This window comes from Pelodiscus sinensis, chromosome 1 (genome assembly GCF_052426305.1).
Source record: "Pelodiscus sinensis isolate ZL-2025 chromosome 1, ASM5242630v1, whole genome shotgun sequence".
NCBI lineage: Eukaryota > Metazoa > Chordata > Testudines > Trionychidae > Pelodiscus > Pelodiscus sinensis.
Window position 1 is genome coordinate 332,275,978 of NC_143052.1, and position 14,596 is coordinate 332,290,573.

Here is a 14,596-nt window from a genome sequence, read left to right on the forward strand (position 1 = left end):
GCTTTATCTAAATGTGGGTTAGATTTTATATAAAGAGCTAATTGGAGAAAAAATTGACAAAATTACATCAGGATAGAAATGTTTCATGGGAATGTGTAAATATAAAAATAAATTGACAGGAAAGCTTCACAGTTCTCCAGAATCAAAATGGAACATTTTGTTTTGATTTAGTGGTTTAGTTTAATTTCAGTGTTCTTGTTTTGTTTAATTCCATTTCATTTCACTTAGATTTTCTCATTTCATTACATTTCCCTTTGATTTTTATATAAAATTTTACTCTTATATATTTATAATATGATTAATATTATATCAATATTCAGTGTGGGTAATATTTTATATGATATTATATTTTGACTTTGGTGAACTGAACATTTCAATGATTTCCCCCCTAAGTTTCCCAAGTAAAATATTTTGGAGTATTTCATTGCACAAAATATTTTAAGATTTATAATTCCATCTCAGGTTGAGACAAAAAGAAATACTAAAATGTTGGTATTTCCCATGGGATGGAAATTCCATTTTCTGACCAGCTCTGTTAACATATAATTAACATATAGTAAGTGTGTTACAGGTGAGTAGCATGTGTCATACATGATTTTTAACACATTGATAGAAGGTAGCATAGATTATTATAAACCATAATATGGAGTTTATCGACCTGTCGATTCTATTGCAGTCTATAACAATTTGATTTACCACTTCTTAAAAGATGTATTTAATCCTTTATAAACTGATTAGAAATATAACCTGAACATCCAAAGGGATGACCAAAATGTGCCTTTGCCTTTACTGATTTTTGTATCACAGAGCCATCCTGTAATTGCAGGAGGGCATCCCAAGATGCCCACAGCATGATGTTCCCCTTGTGCTTAACAACACTCACTCAAGCACACAAGGCATGTGATTATAACAATGCATACTCTGGGGATCCTGGCTGTTTAAATAATGTAAGCGCCATTCATTCACTTGTGGTGGTTCGAAATTTATCAGCACCTGCTGTTTGTTTGTCAACCTGTCTGTGTTCTGCATGCTGTTCTTGGGGGGTATTTTTAACTTGCATTGTCTGCAATTAGATTTGTTTTTTTCCACTAAAAGCAATTTAGAGTCACTGAATAATTGAGAACTGAAGAGGAAACAAGTGCATGCAAATGTCAAACAATTGTACTTCATTATGCAGGGTTTAGTTCCTCTTTGTACACATATTTTCCACATATAAAAACTACATGTATGAAACTCTGTCTCCCTATATCTTATATCTTCACAGTGAAGAATCTATGTGCATTCCAGAGTTTAATCCATCTGAGCCAAGTAGAGATGAGAAAGAGGTTCCTGTGAAAGATGAAGCCCTAATAGTCAGAAAGACTGGAAGCTTTATCACTGTAATACTTCTATAGCATGATTGTCATTCCTAAGACCTACTCAAACGGTTAAGAATATTTGTTGTTTAATAGATAGCAGATTTTGTATTCTATAGCTGTGTTGTATTGTCTCTAGCCATACTAGCCCAGGCTGGGGACCCATCAGCTCCCAGACGCTAACTAGAGCTGGAACTGAGTAGGATGGGAGACGTCCACACAAAACACAGGTGCTGGAGAAAGCAGTGTAATTGGTGCTTTTCCTTTTCAGTAAATATCAAATCCGTATTTAGGGGCACGGTGATACCTGAAGTCTTGAGGAAACAAACAGAAGCCAGGATTTGGTTATTTATGGATGATCAAAATATGTCATCAGATTTTTTTTACAACAGTAGGGGATGCAAATTCTGTTTAAAATACTCCATGTAGTTTCAATTACACAGTATTATTCACTTCTAAAAACTCTTGTGCAGTATTGCTATAGTATCCCAAACTTGATATTAGCTGTTATTATTTTTGTTTTACTGGATGACAGTTACTCTACATGTAAGGGGAGTTAATCTGTGCTGAATCACATACAAGCATCTTCCACCTCTCTCATATAAATCAATTATGAAATGGGATTTTTATGAAGCATTGAAAAGTAGGCATCATGGTAGCATTGCTATGATTTAGAATTTAAATTACCGGCTTAATTAAATGCAACAAATAAGAAGCTGATTAATAATTCACAAGTGATTTTTTTCCAATGATGACATAAATCCCATGTGAATAAATATCTCTGCAATAATATATCAGTCAAGCTGTACACCCTAAATTACCTCTATGCTGGATAAAAAATTCAAGATGAATCTAGAAACCAAAATGAAAATCTAGCCAGAGCTAAATCTTTCTCCTAGTCCTGCATCATGTGGGTAAGGGTGAGAGTATCCTATTTATAATTCTCATGTAAGAGAGATGAAATGGACTTTCTCCACTTTTACTCCAGCTGAAATTGTAAGTGATGTAATGTAAAGCCCATGAAAATCAAAGAAGAGACTGCCACCAATTTCCATGGGCTTTGGATCAGGCCCCAGTTAAGCAGGGATGAAGAACTGTAAAGAATACTTAACTACTGTAAGAAGGGGAGTTGATGGTTTGATAGGTGGAACTCTTACACTTCCATCTCCAAATCCTAATGACGCCATGCTCCAAAATGGAGATAAATGAGCCTTGCGCGGCTGGAAGTGCCATATTTCAGACAAAGAATAAAGCACAAGTCCTGACCACTTGTGTTAATGAGCACGCTCAGGGTGGTCTCTGTAAGTGAAGAAAAATGTTAACTTTGGGCAATTGTTTTAGGCCTACTAGAAATCCCCTAGTAGTTTCAGTTAGATAGAGTATACTTCACTTCCTGTCCTAATCAGCTATGTATTGTTAAAACAGCTACTGTGATTTGTCTAAGTGGGTTGTATAGCTATTTATAATTTGCTTTGGGTTCTTTTGGGATGAAAATTGCTCTAACCATGTCGTATGAGATTTTCAAAGTTATTTGGATGCCCAGTTTCCATTAAAATGACCAGGAACTGGGTATCCAAATTCCCCAGGCAGATATAAAAATCTCAGCCATTGTTTTTTATAGGAGGGACCCTAGAAGCATGCAAAAGATTGTACAAGCTTGCCACAGACACAATAAATCTATGGCTGATACATTAATCGCTGCAGCATTGAACTCTGGCATAGTGGAGACAAGCCCTGAGAATTCACAGTTCTGCTACTTCCTAAGGACAGTATATGCCTTCTTACCAGTTACACCTCAGGATCACCACTATGCTCACCTCCATGCATCTAAGAGCTATTACAGTAAATACAAAAAGACACTTAACAAGGACAAAGATTTGAGAAGAAGCAAGTAGAAATAATGGGAAAAAATAGTTACATATAAAATAAAATCATAATGTGCTTTCTGTAGCCTAAACTTAATTAACCAAATATTTTTCCTGGACTAATGAAATTTTGCTCATCCAAAGTTTTTACCGTGTTTTTCAACCAGGTAGGCAGTGATCCTTTTGTCATAAGACATTACACTTTACAGTTCCTTGCCTCAGTGAATGCTAACTGGATGACTCTTTGCAGTCTTAGACATAGTTCCATTGATCCACTGTCTTGTAAACAGGGCTTCCTCCTGATGGTTCATTTCTTCCTGTAACTTTCCTCTCTGGAAAAAACCTCACAATCCTTTCTTTAATATTGCACTCAAACTGTAAATCAACACCCATTGTGAACCATATAATACTCAATTTACATGTAACCAGTCATAGGCTTTGCGAATGTAATTTTCATATAGATACATAACTCCTAGCAGGTTATCTGTATGTATGTGTTGCAGTGATATCAGACCCAAAGTATTTTTGCCATGCTATCTCTTCCCAGATGTCCCGGGATCACAGGGAGTGTCTTGAAGAACAATATTAACAATATTTTTTGTTCAGCATTAGAAGAAAACAACTCTTTTTTACTCTTTTCCACTGTCACATGACAGATCTGTGATGAAAGTGAAATAGGTCACAGCTCCCTCAAGAACACAGGCTAGGACAAAATGGATGCTTGCTCTGTGTGATTCAGTGTTTATTTCCTCTCTGATTTGTTTTGTTAGCTTTTATCTCTACAAAGCACATAGCAGAGGAGTCTTTTAAGCTTGATGGATATGTCACCAGTGAGCTGCTTATGCACAGTGGAATTACAGTGTCAATGGGGAAAATAAGGATGTGACTATTTATTCACTTTATTTGTTGTGCTTAGTAAAGCTGGTCATTAAAACCCCAACCAACTTAGAGGAGATGTGTTTCTACACTTGCTACCACTGCTCTCTTGCTTATTGTTCAAAGGCTGCTGGAGTGGTCAATGTGTGTGAGACAGGAGACCTGCCTACCAGTATCTTGCCGGAAGTCTCCACCTGTGCCGAGGTGGGTAGGTAGCTCAGGGGCTCCATTCAGGCCTCTCCACTACTTCAGCAAGGAAACACTTTGGTTTTTTTCCATCCTATTTCCCCTCTGTTGCTCTCCACTTCCATTCCTGCTGCTCCCCCAGGCACTGCACTCTCCTCTTTCATAGCTGAGGAAATCCAGATTGCAGCTGCAACAGGGCACAACTAAGGTTCTGGGTACAGAGGCTTTCTTTTCTCCTCAACTTCACAGCCAGTCTGTGTCTTCAGCTTGCAGCTCCCACAAGCTGCTGGCATTCAATGAAGAGGACTCTACAGAATGACCTCCTCAAAACAGCATTCGGCAGCATCAACTGAACAGAACAGAAGGTCTGACACCGAGCCAAAATGTGCGCATTCCAAGGCTGATCCCAATAGCTGCTCAGCTGATGCAAAATAAGATTACAGGCAGTAAAACCAGGCTAATCCACCTGCCAACAACCTCACACAATTAAGGAGGGCATGTAAGTATAGTTGGTAGTGGAGGTCAGAGATGCTCTTCCTCTGTCCTGTGCCCACATACTCCACAGAACTTTTGAATAAAAGGAAAAAAACAGGAAATTGCTCATCTCTTTCCCTTATGGATTCCCACATTTTCTTGGGAAGAGCTTGTCCTCAAAGAAGAGGACCTCCTTGATTCTAATTCAGAAATATAGAGCAGGGTCCATGCACATTTTTGCTCAATCTTGTATAACAGAGTAATTAAACAGATAGATAACAACCCACCAAAGGCATTCCCACAGAAATTCCACAGGAAGCTAGGAGCATCAGCTTTACAGTGTAAATGACCAGGTTTCCTTAGGCTGTCTGCCAAGGTGAAGGAAATGGTCATTGCCTGACAGTGCAATTTTCTTAGAGACCAAGAAGACAGAAAGATTGAGATGGCACTCTTGAGAAACTATACATTTTCTATAGCCTTACTGGAGCTGTCTATATAAACCTCTTGGTTTACCCAAGTGTCTGTATCATGATGCAAGAAGCTGCATGATTTGCAGTCTTCTACGGATAAAGGAATTTGGGCCACTTCAAAAAAATTTCTATCAACCTGAAATTGCTGCTTGTCCAAGTGACCAATGCTAGGACTCACAGAGAAAGCTCCAATTAGTGAAAGCCAGTTAATGTGATTCACCATTTTTTTTCAGTGTCAGTGATTATTTAGATAGGTCTTCAAAAAGATGACACTCTGAGAAGGGACTCATGTTATTAGTTTTCTTTATTTGAAGACTCCTTCTTGGCAGAAAGAGGGAGGGGCCTCTGATTAAATAGAAGGAATAAGACAATGCGCTAGCTATATTAGTGGCATAGAACAGTGTGATTATTTCTGTACAAGTCTGTACATGGGCACACTAGCTTAGGAATAGAAATGGAAGTCAAATGTAGTTGTCAACTTTAGCTAATTGAGTTTTCTTCAACAACAAGAACATCCATACCTACACTTGCACAGAAACAGCTAAACAAGTTTTAATGGAGACCTTTTTATTTCCTTGAAAGTTTGTGGGCAAGCCCGGGCTTTGATTTGGATCACAAATCCAGAATAATACCACTGAAATCTGCAAAATAATTCTGGATTTTCAACAGTATAAATGGGGATTGAATTTGTTCTGCACAGTTTTAGGCAGCTTTTAAAATAGTTTCATTTTATTCAGTTTTCAAGAAATGTATAGTTTTAAATGTATGCCTGTCTGTTTTAGGTTGTCTTATAAATGTGGAATTCCATGGGGTGTATGTATATTTACATTCTGTGGCTGACAGATATTAGTAAGAAAATAAATGGCTTATTTTCAGCTTGCATTAGTGTACAATAAATTACCCACTATTCAAAAGAGTAGAAGACAGTGTATCCACTATGTACAGTACTACTACAGATATTTCACCAAATTACATATATCAAACTCCAGTAATCCATGGAAATGACAATCTTGCTATAAAGTTAATAGAAAGTTTCCAGTGTATGGGTCAGTATGTTTCCTTCTTTCTTGTTTATGGCCTACACAAAGCACAGTCACTATCCTCATACTTCCCTTGCTGATTCTATAATCAGTTAACCAAAGAGCATTGCACATTTTTTTAGATATCAAGAAACACAAGGATCAAAACAAAACAGAATTTATTAGATCAACAAAAACAAAGGGCAGAATAATCTTTGCTAAATTAGTAAAGAAGAAAACAGAGAGAGGAAAACATTAATTTCCAATCTTCAAATGGGCTTTCAGTAGGCTTTTTTAAATTTGTGAATAATGAATCAGTGTTTTTAAGAAAATAAAAAATATAAAAGAAGCTAATACAAATTAAAAAGTAAAAAAGAATGAGGAAGGTACAAAAGCTATTGTTTTACTGGAAGATGTGAAAGTTAGGGCGTTCAAAGACCTCATGTAAAGTCTGAAATTTCTTGCACATGTTGGATCATGATAAGCCAAACTAGTCTAAGAATACAATTTATTAGAATGAAAGGGTTTTGAGATCTCCCTGTACATAAAACTGAAGTTAGCCACACTGTAAAAAGAAATAAATACAAAATGTGCCACCAATAAACACCATTCTTTGCACACACAAAAAAGTGTCCAATTTGCATTGTGGGCTGTAAATTGTGGCACTGTCTCGAAGTCTGCATCCCTGAATTGTAATCAGTGATCTGTTCAATGAAAAATAGTGGAACCAAAATGTTTGCATGGCAAAGTCGCATGTTAATATATATTCTGATCTCCAGAAGTCATTTTGATATTCATTTTGGAGCTGAAAATATCCTGTCCCCATGACAGAAATGGATGGGAAGCAGAGTTTCTTGGTAAGAATCCCTGATCTAGAATATCATTGACCAAAAGGTTCCCATCACTCAATGGAACATGGCACAGTCTGGCCCAATAAATGTAAACAACTGTTTGTGATATTCCATTAGCAGGCATCATGGTCTATGTTGTTGATGACTATCTATTTATTTTTCTATAAAGCGTGTACTTTGTGGTGTGAAAAGATGATACTTTGATCAGTCCTGCACCTCCACCCCTTAACCACAACGTGCATCATACAGCCCTATCAAGCATCACTCAGCCATCAACAGATAAAAACAAATGACTTTTACAGAGAGGTTTGAAAGATCAATTCTTCTTTTAATATAATTAATTTTGCATTAGGTCATAGAATAGGAAATAGGAGCAGCAGGCTATAACAGAGAAGCTGGATGTCTGAAATTAATGTTCTAATTATTGCTGTATGCTCTCTTGTTGACTTTTCATGTCTGGGCTATTTTTGAATGGATAAATTGCTATTCGCTTGGGGACTGCTAAATTCAGTTTGTTAAACCAAGGGACTTGAAATAGCTAAGGGACAAACCATTCAGTGATTCCTCTGGAAAATTCCATAAGAAGCCAGTGGTCCTTTTTAGTCACAGATGCAGTTAGGTGGAGTGTTTACCTATAGGCTTGCATAAAAGGCAATGTACATCTGCATCAACCAGGACTGGCCCACAGAAGAGACTGGAACTCAAGAGAGTCACAAATACTCCATGAATAACTTTACCTGGTGCTCTTGCTCTCCTAGGTGAAAATTATGTTTCATAGTTTCTCTCCTCCTCCCGTTCCTATGCTGGCTCAGTTCTTCACACCCACACCCATCCCTCTAACTCAAAACTCATTCACCTTCTCTACTTGATGGTGGATCATTACTCATATTACTTCCCCTCTATGTCCCTTCACAACCACCATCTGGAAGTTAGTGAACAGGAATCTTGTCAGGCTGTGGCTTATAGTGACACTAGCTATGATTCAGAATGACAGAACAGTGAAGAGTAGAATGGATCAAAGTGGCGGATAAAAATTGTCTGTTTCGTCTTGCCCTGTTTAAGAGGCCACACATTGGTGGGTGACCCCAGCTGCAGCAGAGGGAGGGAAACATATTTCAAGTGAATACAAGTCCTTCCCTGTTCCCTCTTTGCTTCAAGGGACTAGTGATTTGCTGCTAATCCATACTAGCCACAATTTACTAGCCTCCACCACCACCACCACCTATCCTCCAAGATAGCACAACTATTCTGGCTACCATGCTGAAGGTGGTGAGAGAGAGAGCCAAAGCCCCACCCACTCCCCACCCACTTGCTAGGAATGGGGCAACTGTAGGTGCACAGCATCCACTTACATGTGAACACCTGATGTCCAATGAACTGTGTAGGAGAGCAAGGAAGGCTTCTAGGAGCGAAAACGGGCATAATTCCCCCTTATGCCATTATGTACCCACACTGGATTATACAGACTTGTCGTACTTTGCTTCCAAACAGCTAGTACCCTAGGCTGTGTCCAGACTCAGAGGTTTTTTCGGGAAAAGTAGCCTTTTTTCGAAAAAACTTCCCCTGCGTCCAGACTCAAGCCGCGTTCTTTCGAAATTAAATCGAAAGAACGCGGCTTTTCTTTCGATGGCGGTAAACCTCATTTCATGAGGAAGAACGCCTTCTTTCGAAAGTTCCTCTTTCGAAAGAAGGCGTTCTTCAATGTAAATAGGGATTCTTCAAAAGAGAGCATCCAGACTCACTGGATGCTTTCTTTCGAAAAAGCAAGCCGCTTTTTCGAAAGTTCAACATGCAGTCTAGACGCTCTCTTTCGAAAGAGGCTTGCAGTCTAGACATAGCCCTAAAGGATTAGATTGTGTTCATCTGTTGGATTCTCTCATACTCCTGTTTGTAAAGAAATGGTGTCACAGTATGTCATGTTACATGAAACACTGCATCTCCATATATCACAACCATAGATACGAATCTACCAGTTCTTTGTTCAGTAGACAGTTTTTAGTTTCCTTGATGAAACAGTGAATCAACAGCAACTCCCAGCAGAGTGCAGACCACCCTACAAAGAACTACATAAAATTCTCATTGTGCTAGCACTAGATAGTTTTCAAGCTTTTAGGTAGCAAACAAAAATACTGATGTGTAGCAGTCACTTCTGGCTTTAATACACATTGTTTAAGATGTCTTAGCGCAACCAGCATCTCATATTTGCTTGTCTTTCCAAAACTGGCATAAATGTTTTTTACAAATATTTTGAAAGACAAAAATAACATGTTGCAAAATCAATTTTTGTATATAAATCATGCATGTATGTAATTTTGTATGTATGATACAATGTTTTTATTGTGGACATCATTTAGTTTATTGTCTGTCTCTATGGAGAAATCTTTCTACTGCTAATGGTTTTTTTTTTTCATCCTGAGAGCCACAAGTGAAGGTACGGGAGTTGAATGGGCATGTCCATGTGTATGCCCATGGACAATCTGACAGAAGAAGGGGAAGAGGTGAAAGGAGCAGTTACACACTGTGTGAGAGAGAGATCTGGAACCCACTCACTCTATTTATAGAGTGTCTTGGTCCTGAGGTGTCTCTGACCGAAGAATAAGGGGAGAAGGGCCTATATCTGTGGTGATTAATTTTGGAGGGGACAGCAGGATGTTACCATAGTTTCTGATGATGTTGGGCTAGAAAAATGGCTCTTGTACTATTTGTGGGTCATTTACTTTCCTCAAGGACAATCTCCTGCTCTCAGCTGACCTGCAGTTAAAAACTGTGGGTTCATTAACTGAGAGACTGAGTGACATATCTGACCCAAGGCTGAAAATGAAAACAACTGTCCACCAGTCTCAGCCTTCTGCCAGTGTCACTGCTTTGATGCCTCCCAGTGTGCTTGGGAACAGAGGATGCACCATGTTCTATTTGTGCTGAGTTGAGCTGTAAGGGGAAATTGCCACAATATTATCACACAAATGTCTATAATACAAGTATCAGAGCCAGCCTGGCACCTCTTCATTTCTCCTGTTCTTCAGCGATGTTTATAAGGCAAAAAAAAAACCAACAGTTGTTAATTTAAACCTCTGGTCAGACAAGCTGGACAACTAATGCTGCTGGGATTTTTAACTACAAGTCAGCAGCTTCTCCTGAAAGCAGTATATAATCAAATTTCTCTTGACCAGGCTAGATTGAGGCTGTCCTAAATTGCCGGGCAGCGTGACCTTTTTTCCACCTAGTCTGGGAATATCTGAGTTTAATGCACTGAAGAGTCAATTTCTACTCCAAATAAAAAAAAAAAAAGTAATGAGAATCCATTTCAAGTGGGAAGTTAATTCAGCAGGTTATTATAATCATTGCAAGATGAGCATCCTTGTAGTAGATTGCCATCTGTAACCTCCGCTTAACTGGTGCATTCATCAGTGTTTATTCTTTGCTATAGAATAATATTTTTTTACCATCAGCTTTAGAACAGGTCTGATGTATAGGTGCCAGAATTTCAGCTGTCCGTGTGCGTGATTTAGCAAGGTGGTTAAAGTGAGCCATTGTGATGAAAATCTAAATGTGGGCCATCGTCTTCTCTTGTTTCCGTTCACAGCTCGAATGGGAAATCAGTCACCTGGGCCCAGAATGAGAAGAGCAGCAGCAGGGGAGCACACCTCTGGCAAAGGCTCTCAGTGCACATCAACAAAAAGGAGAACCCAAACCAAACCGCAGTGATCAAGCCCTTTTCTAAGAGCACAGACAGTAGCCGCCATAGCAGCAGCGCCGCATTTCCAGAGGCCAGTGCCAAAATGCTTTACGATGTCTCAGAAGCAGAGGAGCAGTACCCAGCGCACTACCAGCCACAGACCCCCTCGCCAATCAGCACGGTGAGCCACAGGACGGCCTCCATTAGCCGAACAGATGAGGAGGTCCCCACCTCCCAGACAGAACATGCCCAGCGGAGCAGCTCCTCCCAAGGTTCTCTCATGGAGCAAATCAGCAGTGTGGTCACACGCTTCACAGCCAACATCAGTGAGCTGAACTCTATGATGCTTTCGACAGCCACACCGGGGGCTATGGTGGCCACTCCTCTATGCTCTTCCTACCTGATCCCAAGAGAGATCCAGCTTCCTACCACACTGACCACTTTTGCAGAGATCCAGCCACTCCCTGCCATTGAAGTGAACAGTGCATCGCAGACCACTAGGAAAGCTTCATGTGGCAGCGTCAAAGAAGGTGCTTCAGAGGCCCCAGTGGTGAAGCAAGATCTTGAGGAGTTGGTGGCTTTAACTCCTCCCTCACCTTTTAGAGACTCCATTGATTCTGGGAGCGCATCTCCCAGCTCCCCAGTGTCAGAATCAGCGCTGTGTATCCCATCTTCCCCGAAGTATGACAAGCTTATCATCAGAGATTACACACAAAGTTCTTCTTCATTGTGAATGTAGTTCAGGACATATTGGATCCTGACAGCTATCGGCAGGTAGAGAAGGGACAGCTAAGCCTTCAAGATCTCCAGTCTTTATACAGATACAGTGATAGGCAATGGGTCAGCATGTGACAAATGGAGGGGGGCAGTATAGGGTTATTTGATAAATGGAGACATCAGATGAATTAACCTATTTTAAAGAAACAAAACTTTCAGCAGATTTTCGTGGCCTTACAAAACACGGGCTTTTAAGAAACACTGCATCTATTTTTGAGGGCTTATAAGGAGTCTGTTAAATCAGTTACATACCAAGTGCTTTGCTTTAGTATAACAATGAACTGTGTGTATAATATATGAAAAAAGTAGACTGTAAGCAACTGTACAATGTTTTCTTTATTTACTCTGACTCCTTACCCAGAAGTGAACCTTGATCTATTATCAAAAATAGAAGACCAAACATTGAATGTACATTTTCTAACAGACTCAAAATCTGGCACCAATATGTCAGGCTCACGTGTTGTTGTTTTTTCTATGAAGATCTCAAAAAACAGTAAAGTATGTTTAGAAACTACCAAACTTTTTGCTGAATCGTATCATGCTGGTGATACCCTACATGTAGATAATAATAAACTGCGGCTTTGCAATGTGTGACTGCAATATGGAGGGCTTTACAAGTGACTTCTCAACCTACAGATTTGTTTATGAAATTCTCTTCTATCAGTATTAAAAAGTTCCATTTAACAACATTGGATACACCTTCATAGAAAAAAAAATGGGACGACAATTTCCTGACTCTTTCACCACGTTGCCATGATGGAGTAGCAAAAAATATTTTCTGGAGAACTGTTTTGTAATTCCTTTATCAAGACAAGTTGTTGAGGAGAATATTCTCTTTCTAGCAGTATTATTGAGCTATAGCCTAGCTGCATTCCCTAGTGAAATTAACACATTTTTATGGTCACTCTTAATGATAACATTGCCAATTAATATACCATTGTTATTCAGACTTCCGTACCCTTTACTTGTAAGGAACTGGTGAACACTCTATGGTAGAATACTGAGGAAGCAGTCTGGATTAGGATGAAGAAAACTGTCAATGAAAGGATGGTCATGATCATAATTCATTTACGAAAAAACCCTGTGTCAAAGTCTGCTTAAAGGTGGTTTAGCTACTCTTCAATAAGCAACGATTTTAACTCTAGTTAGCTGTGGATACATTGCAGCTCTGAACTGTGACAAAAGACGATTTTCAAAGCAATACAGAGTAGGTGTTCAAACAAGGGAGACCTAATGAGAGTCAAACCAATGGAGTCTTTCTTTGTTTCTTAGCAACTCGTAGAAGAGGTGAGGGAATTATTGACATTTTTTTCCTGTATCAAAGTAGCTACAAGCGCAGTTTAATACAATTCATGCTGTCATGGCACTTTTTAAATACATGCAGGGAGAGATTTAAAATTTGAATAGAAGCAAAATAATTTTTGATAGCTATGTTGAAGCAATGACTCAAGTCCTCAACACATGCACACTATAATTTGCTTCCCTTCCCCAGTGACACAGTTATCCTCAGGCGCCAAATTGTGTGTTTTTTCTAATAAATATAGTATGAAGGGGCAGGTAATTTACTGTTATTCAAAGTCAAATTGATGCAGCCTTTTACAGAAGATAGACTTATGGAAGGGAGCGTTGGAAATAAGGCTGCTGTGTAATATTTTTAACTCCAAAATCTTATTTCTTTTCAGCTTTGCAAATACTTTTTCATCAAAATGTATTTTTCAGGCATTTTTCATCCATAAATGGTGTAACAAATATATTATTAAAAAGTGAAAGCACATTTGTTCATTTCAGAACAGAATATTCCTATTCTTTTTAGGTTAGCCCTATCATGATTTTATACTACATATCCCAATTTTACATTCAATACATTTTTAAAAATGGCTTGAATGAGATGAGGCTAACGCTTTAAAATAATGTCATTGGGTTAACCTGATCGAGTACATTTTACTCAAGAAATAGTTATTCTTCATTTAACTAACTGCAGGAATTCTTTATTTAACTAACAGATCTTTTAACTTTTCTTGGTTCCAGTCAGGAAACACGGACATTTCAAATCACGTACACTATATGTATGTTCTCAGTAGGGACTCTAGACTACTATGAAACTATTTGAAATATTGTACATGGTGGATTTGCAAGGTATTGTATATGTTTGCCTTGAACACAGAATTGCTTTGATTCATGGATAGTTTAGCTGAGTGGTTTACCTGCATTTCAAAGAGACTGTGTTATTGTATTATATATGAAGTAATTGCCAGATGTTATTAACAGAGTTCCTCCACCCCTGCTCCTTAAACTAGTGTCTCAATTGTGTGGCCTCTCTCATGCTGGCAAGTACTTACACAATTATCCCTCAGTGAATTTGCTGGCATGAGTAAGTGGTTACCAGTATAAATAAGGATTGTACAAGTGGTCCCTTAAAATGTATTGTTGATCAGTCTTCTTTAAGGAAAAACAGAAGTAAGAAGAGAAGGTTATCGAAACATAATTCAATATAAATAATGCATCCACTGTTACACAGTCCCTAGGTCATAATTATTTAGTCCAACTTGCCATAGTTGCTGTTCAGAATTTGTTAATCTTTTTTATATTGTCAGGAATACATTAATCCCTCAGCTTTATAGTTGGGTACCACTTCCATTCATTGCTGATTAGGAACCAAACTTTATACTAGCCATCATTTAAACATGCTTTGCTTTTGTTCACTAAGAACCATGCTCTCCTTGTACTTCTGTTTGCTACAGAGAAAATCCTGCATGCATAAAGAATGCAAGACTGGCCCTGTTGAGATCATACATTTTTTTTCCATTTGACTTCCAAGATTTTGATTAGCGCTAGGTATGGGATGGCAGAAGCCATTTAGTTGGGCATGCTGGTCCTTTGGAGATTTACTTGAATTTCATACAAAAGAGGAGAGCTTTTGTGGGGAAAATGAGGAGCCACACAAAGAACTGAAGCATTGGAAGACTCTAAGGCAGCTATATGGAACTCTAGGGTCCCAAGCAAGAGTCTAGAGGATTTGGTGGAGGAAGGGAGAGAAATTGAGGATT

The 14,596-nt window shown here is 38.7% G+C and overlaps 1 protein-coding gene across 1 annotated transcript in view; it reads left to right on the top strand.

The window, feature by feature from the left end:
- Positions 1-13,946, top strand: part of GRM5 (glutamate metabotropic receptor 5) — a 222,356-nt gene extending 208,410 nt beyond the window's left edge. The window contains exon 8 of the mRNA XM_014571135.4: positions 10,680-13,946. Coding sequence (XP_014426621.2) covers positions 10,680-11,505 — 826 coding nt within the window. The 3' untranslated portion in view covers positions 11,506-13,946. The remainder of the gene's footprint in view (positions 1-10,679) is intronic.
- The last annotated feature ends 650 nt before the right edge of the window (positions 13,947-14,596 follow it).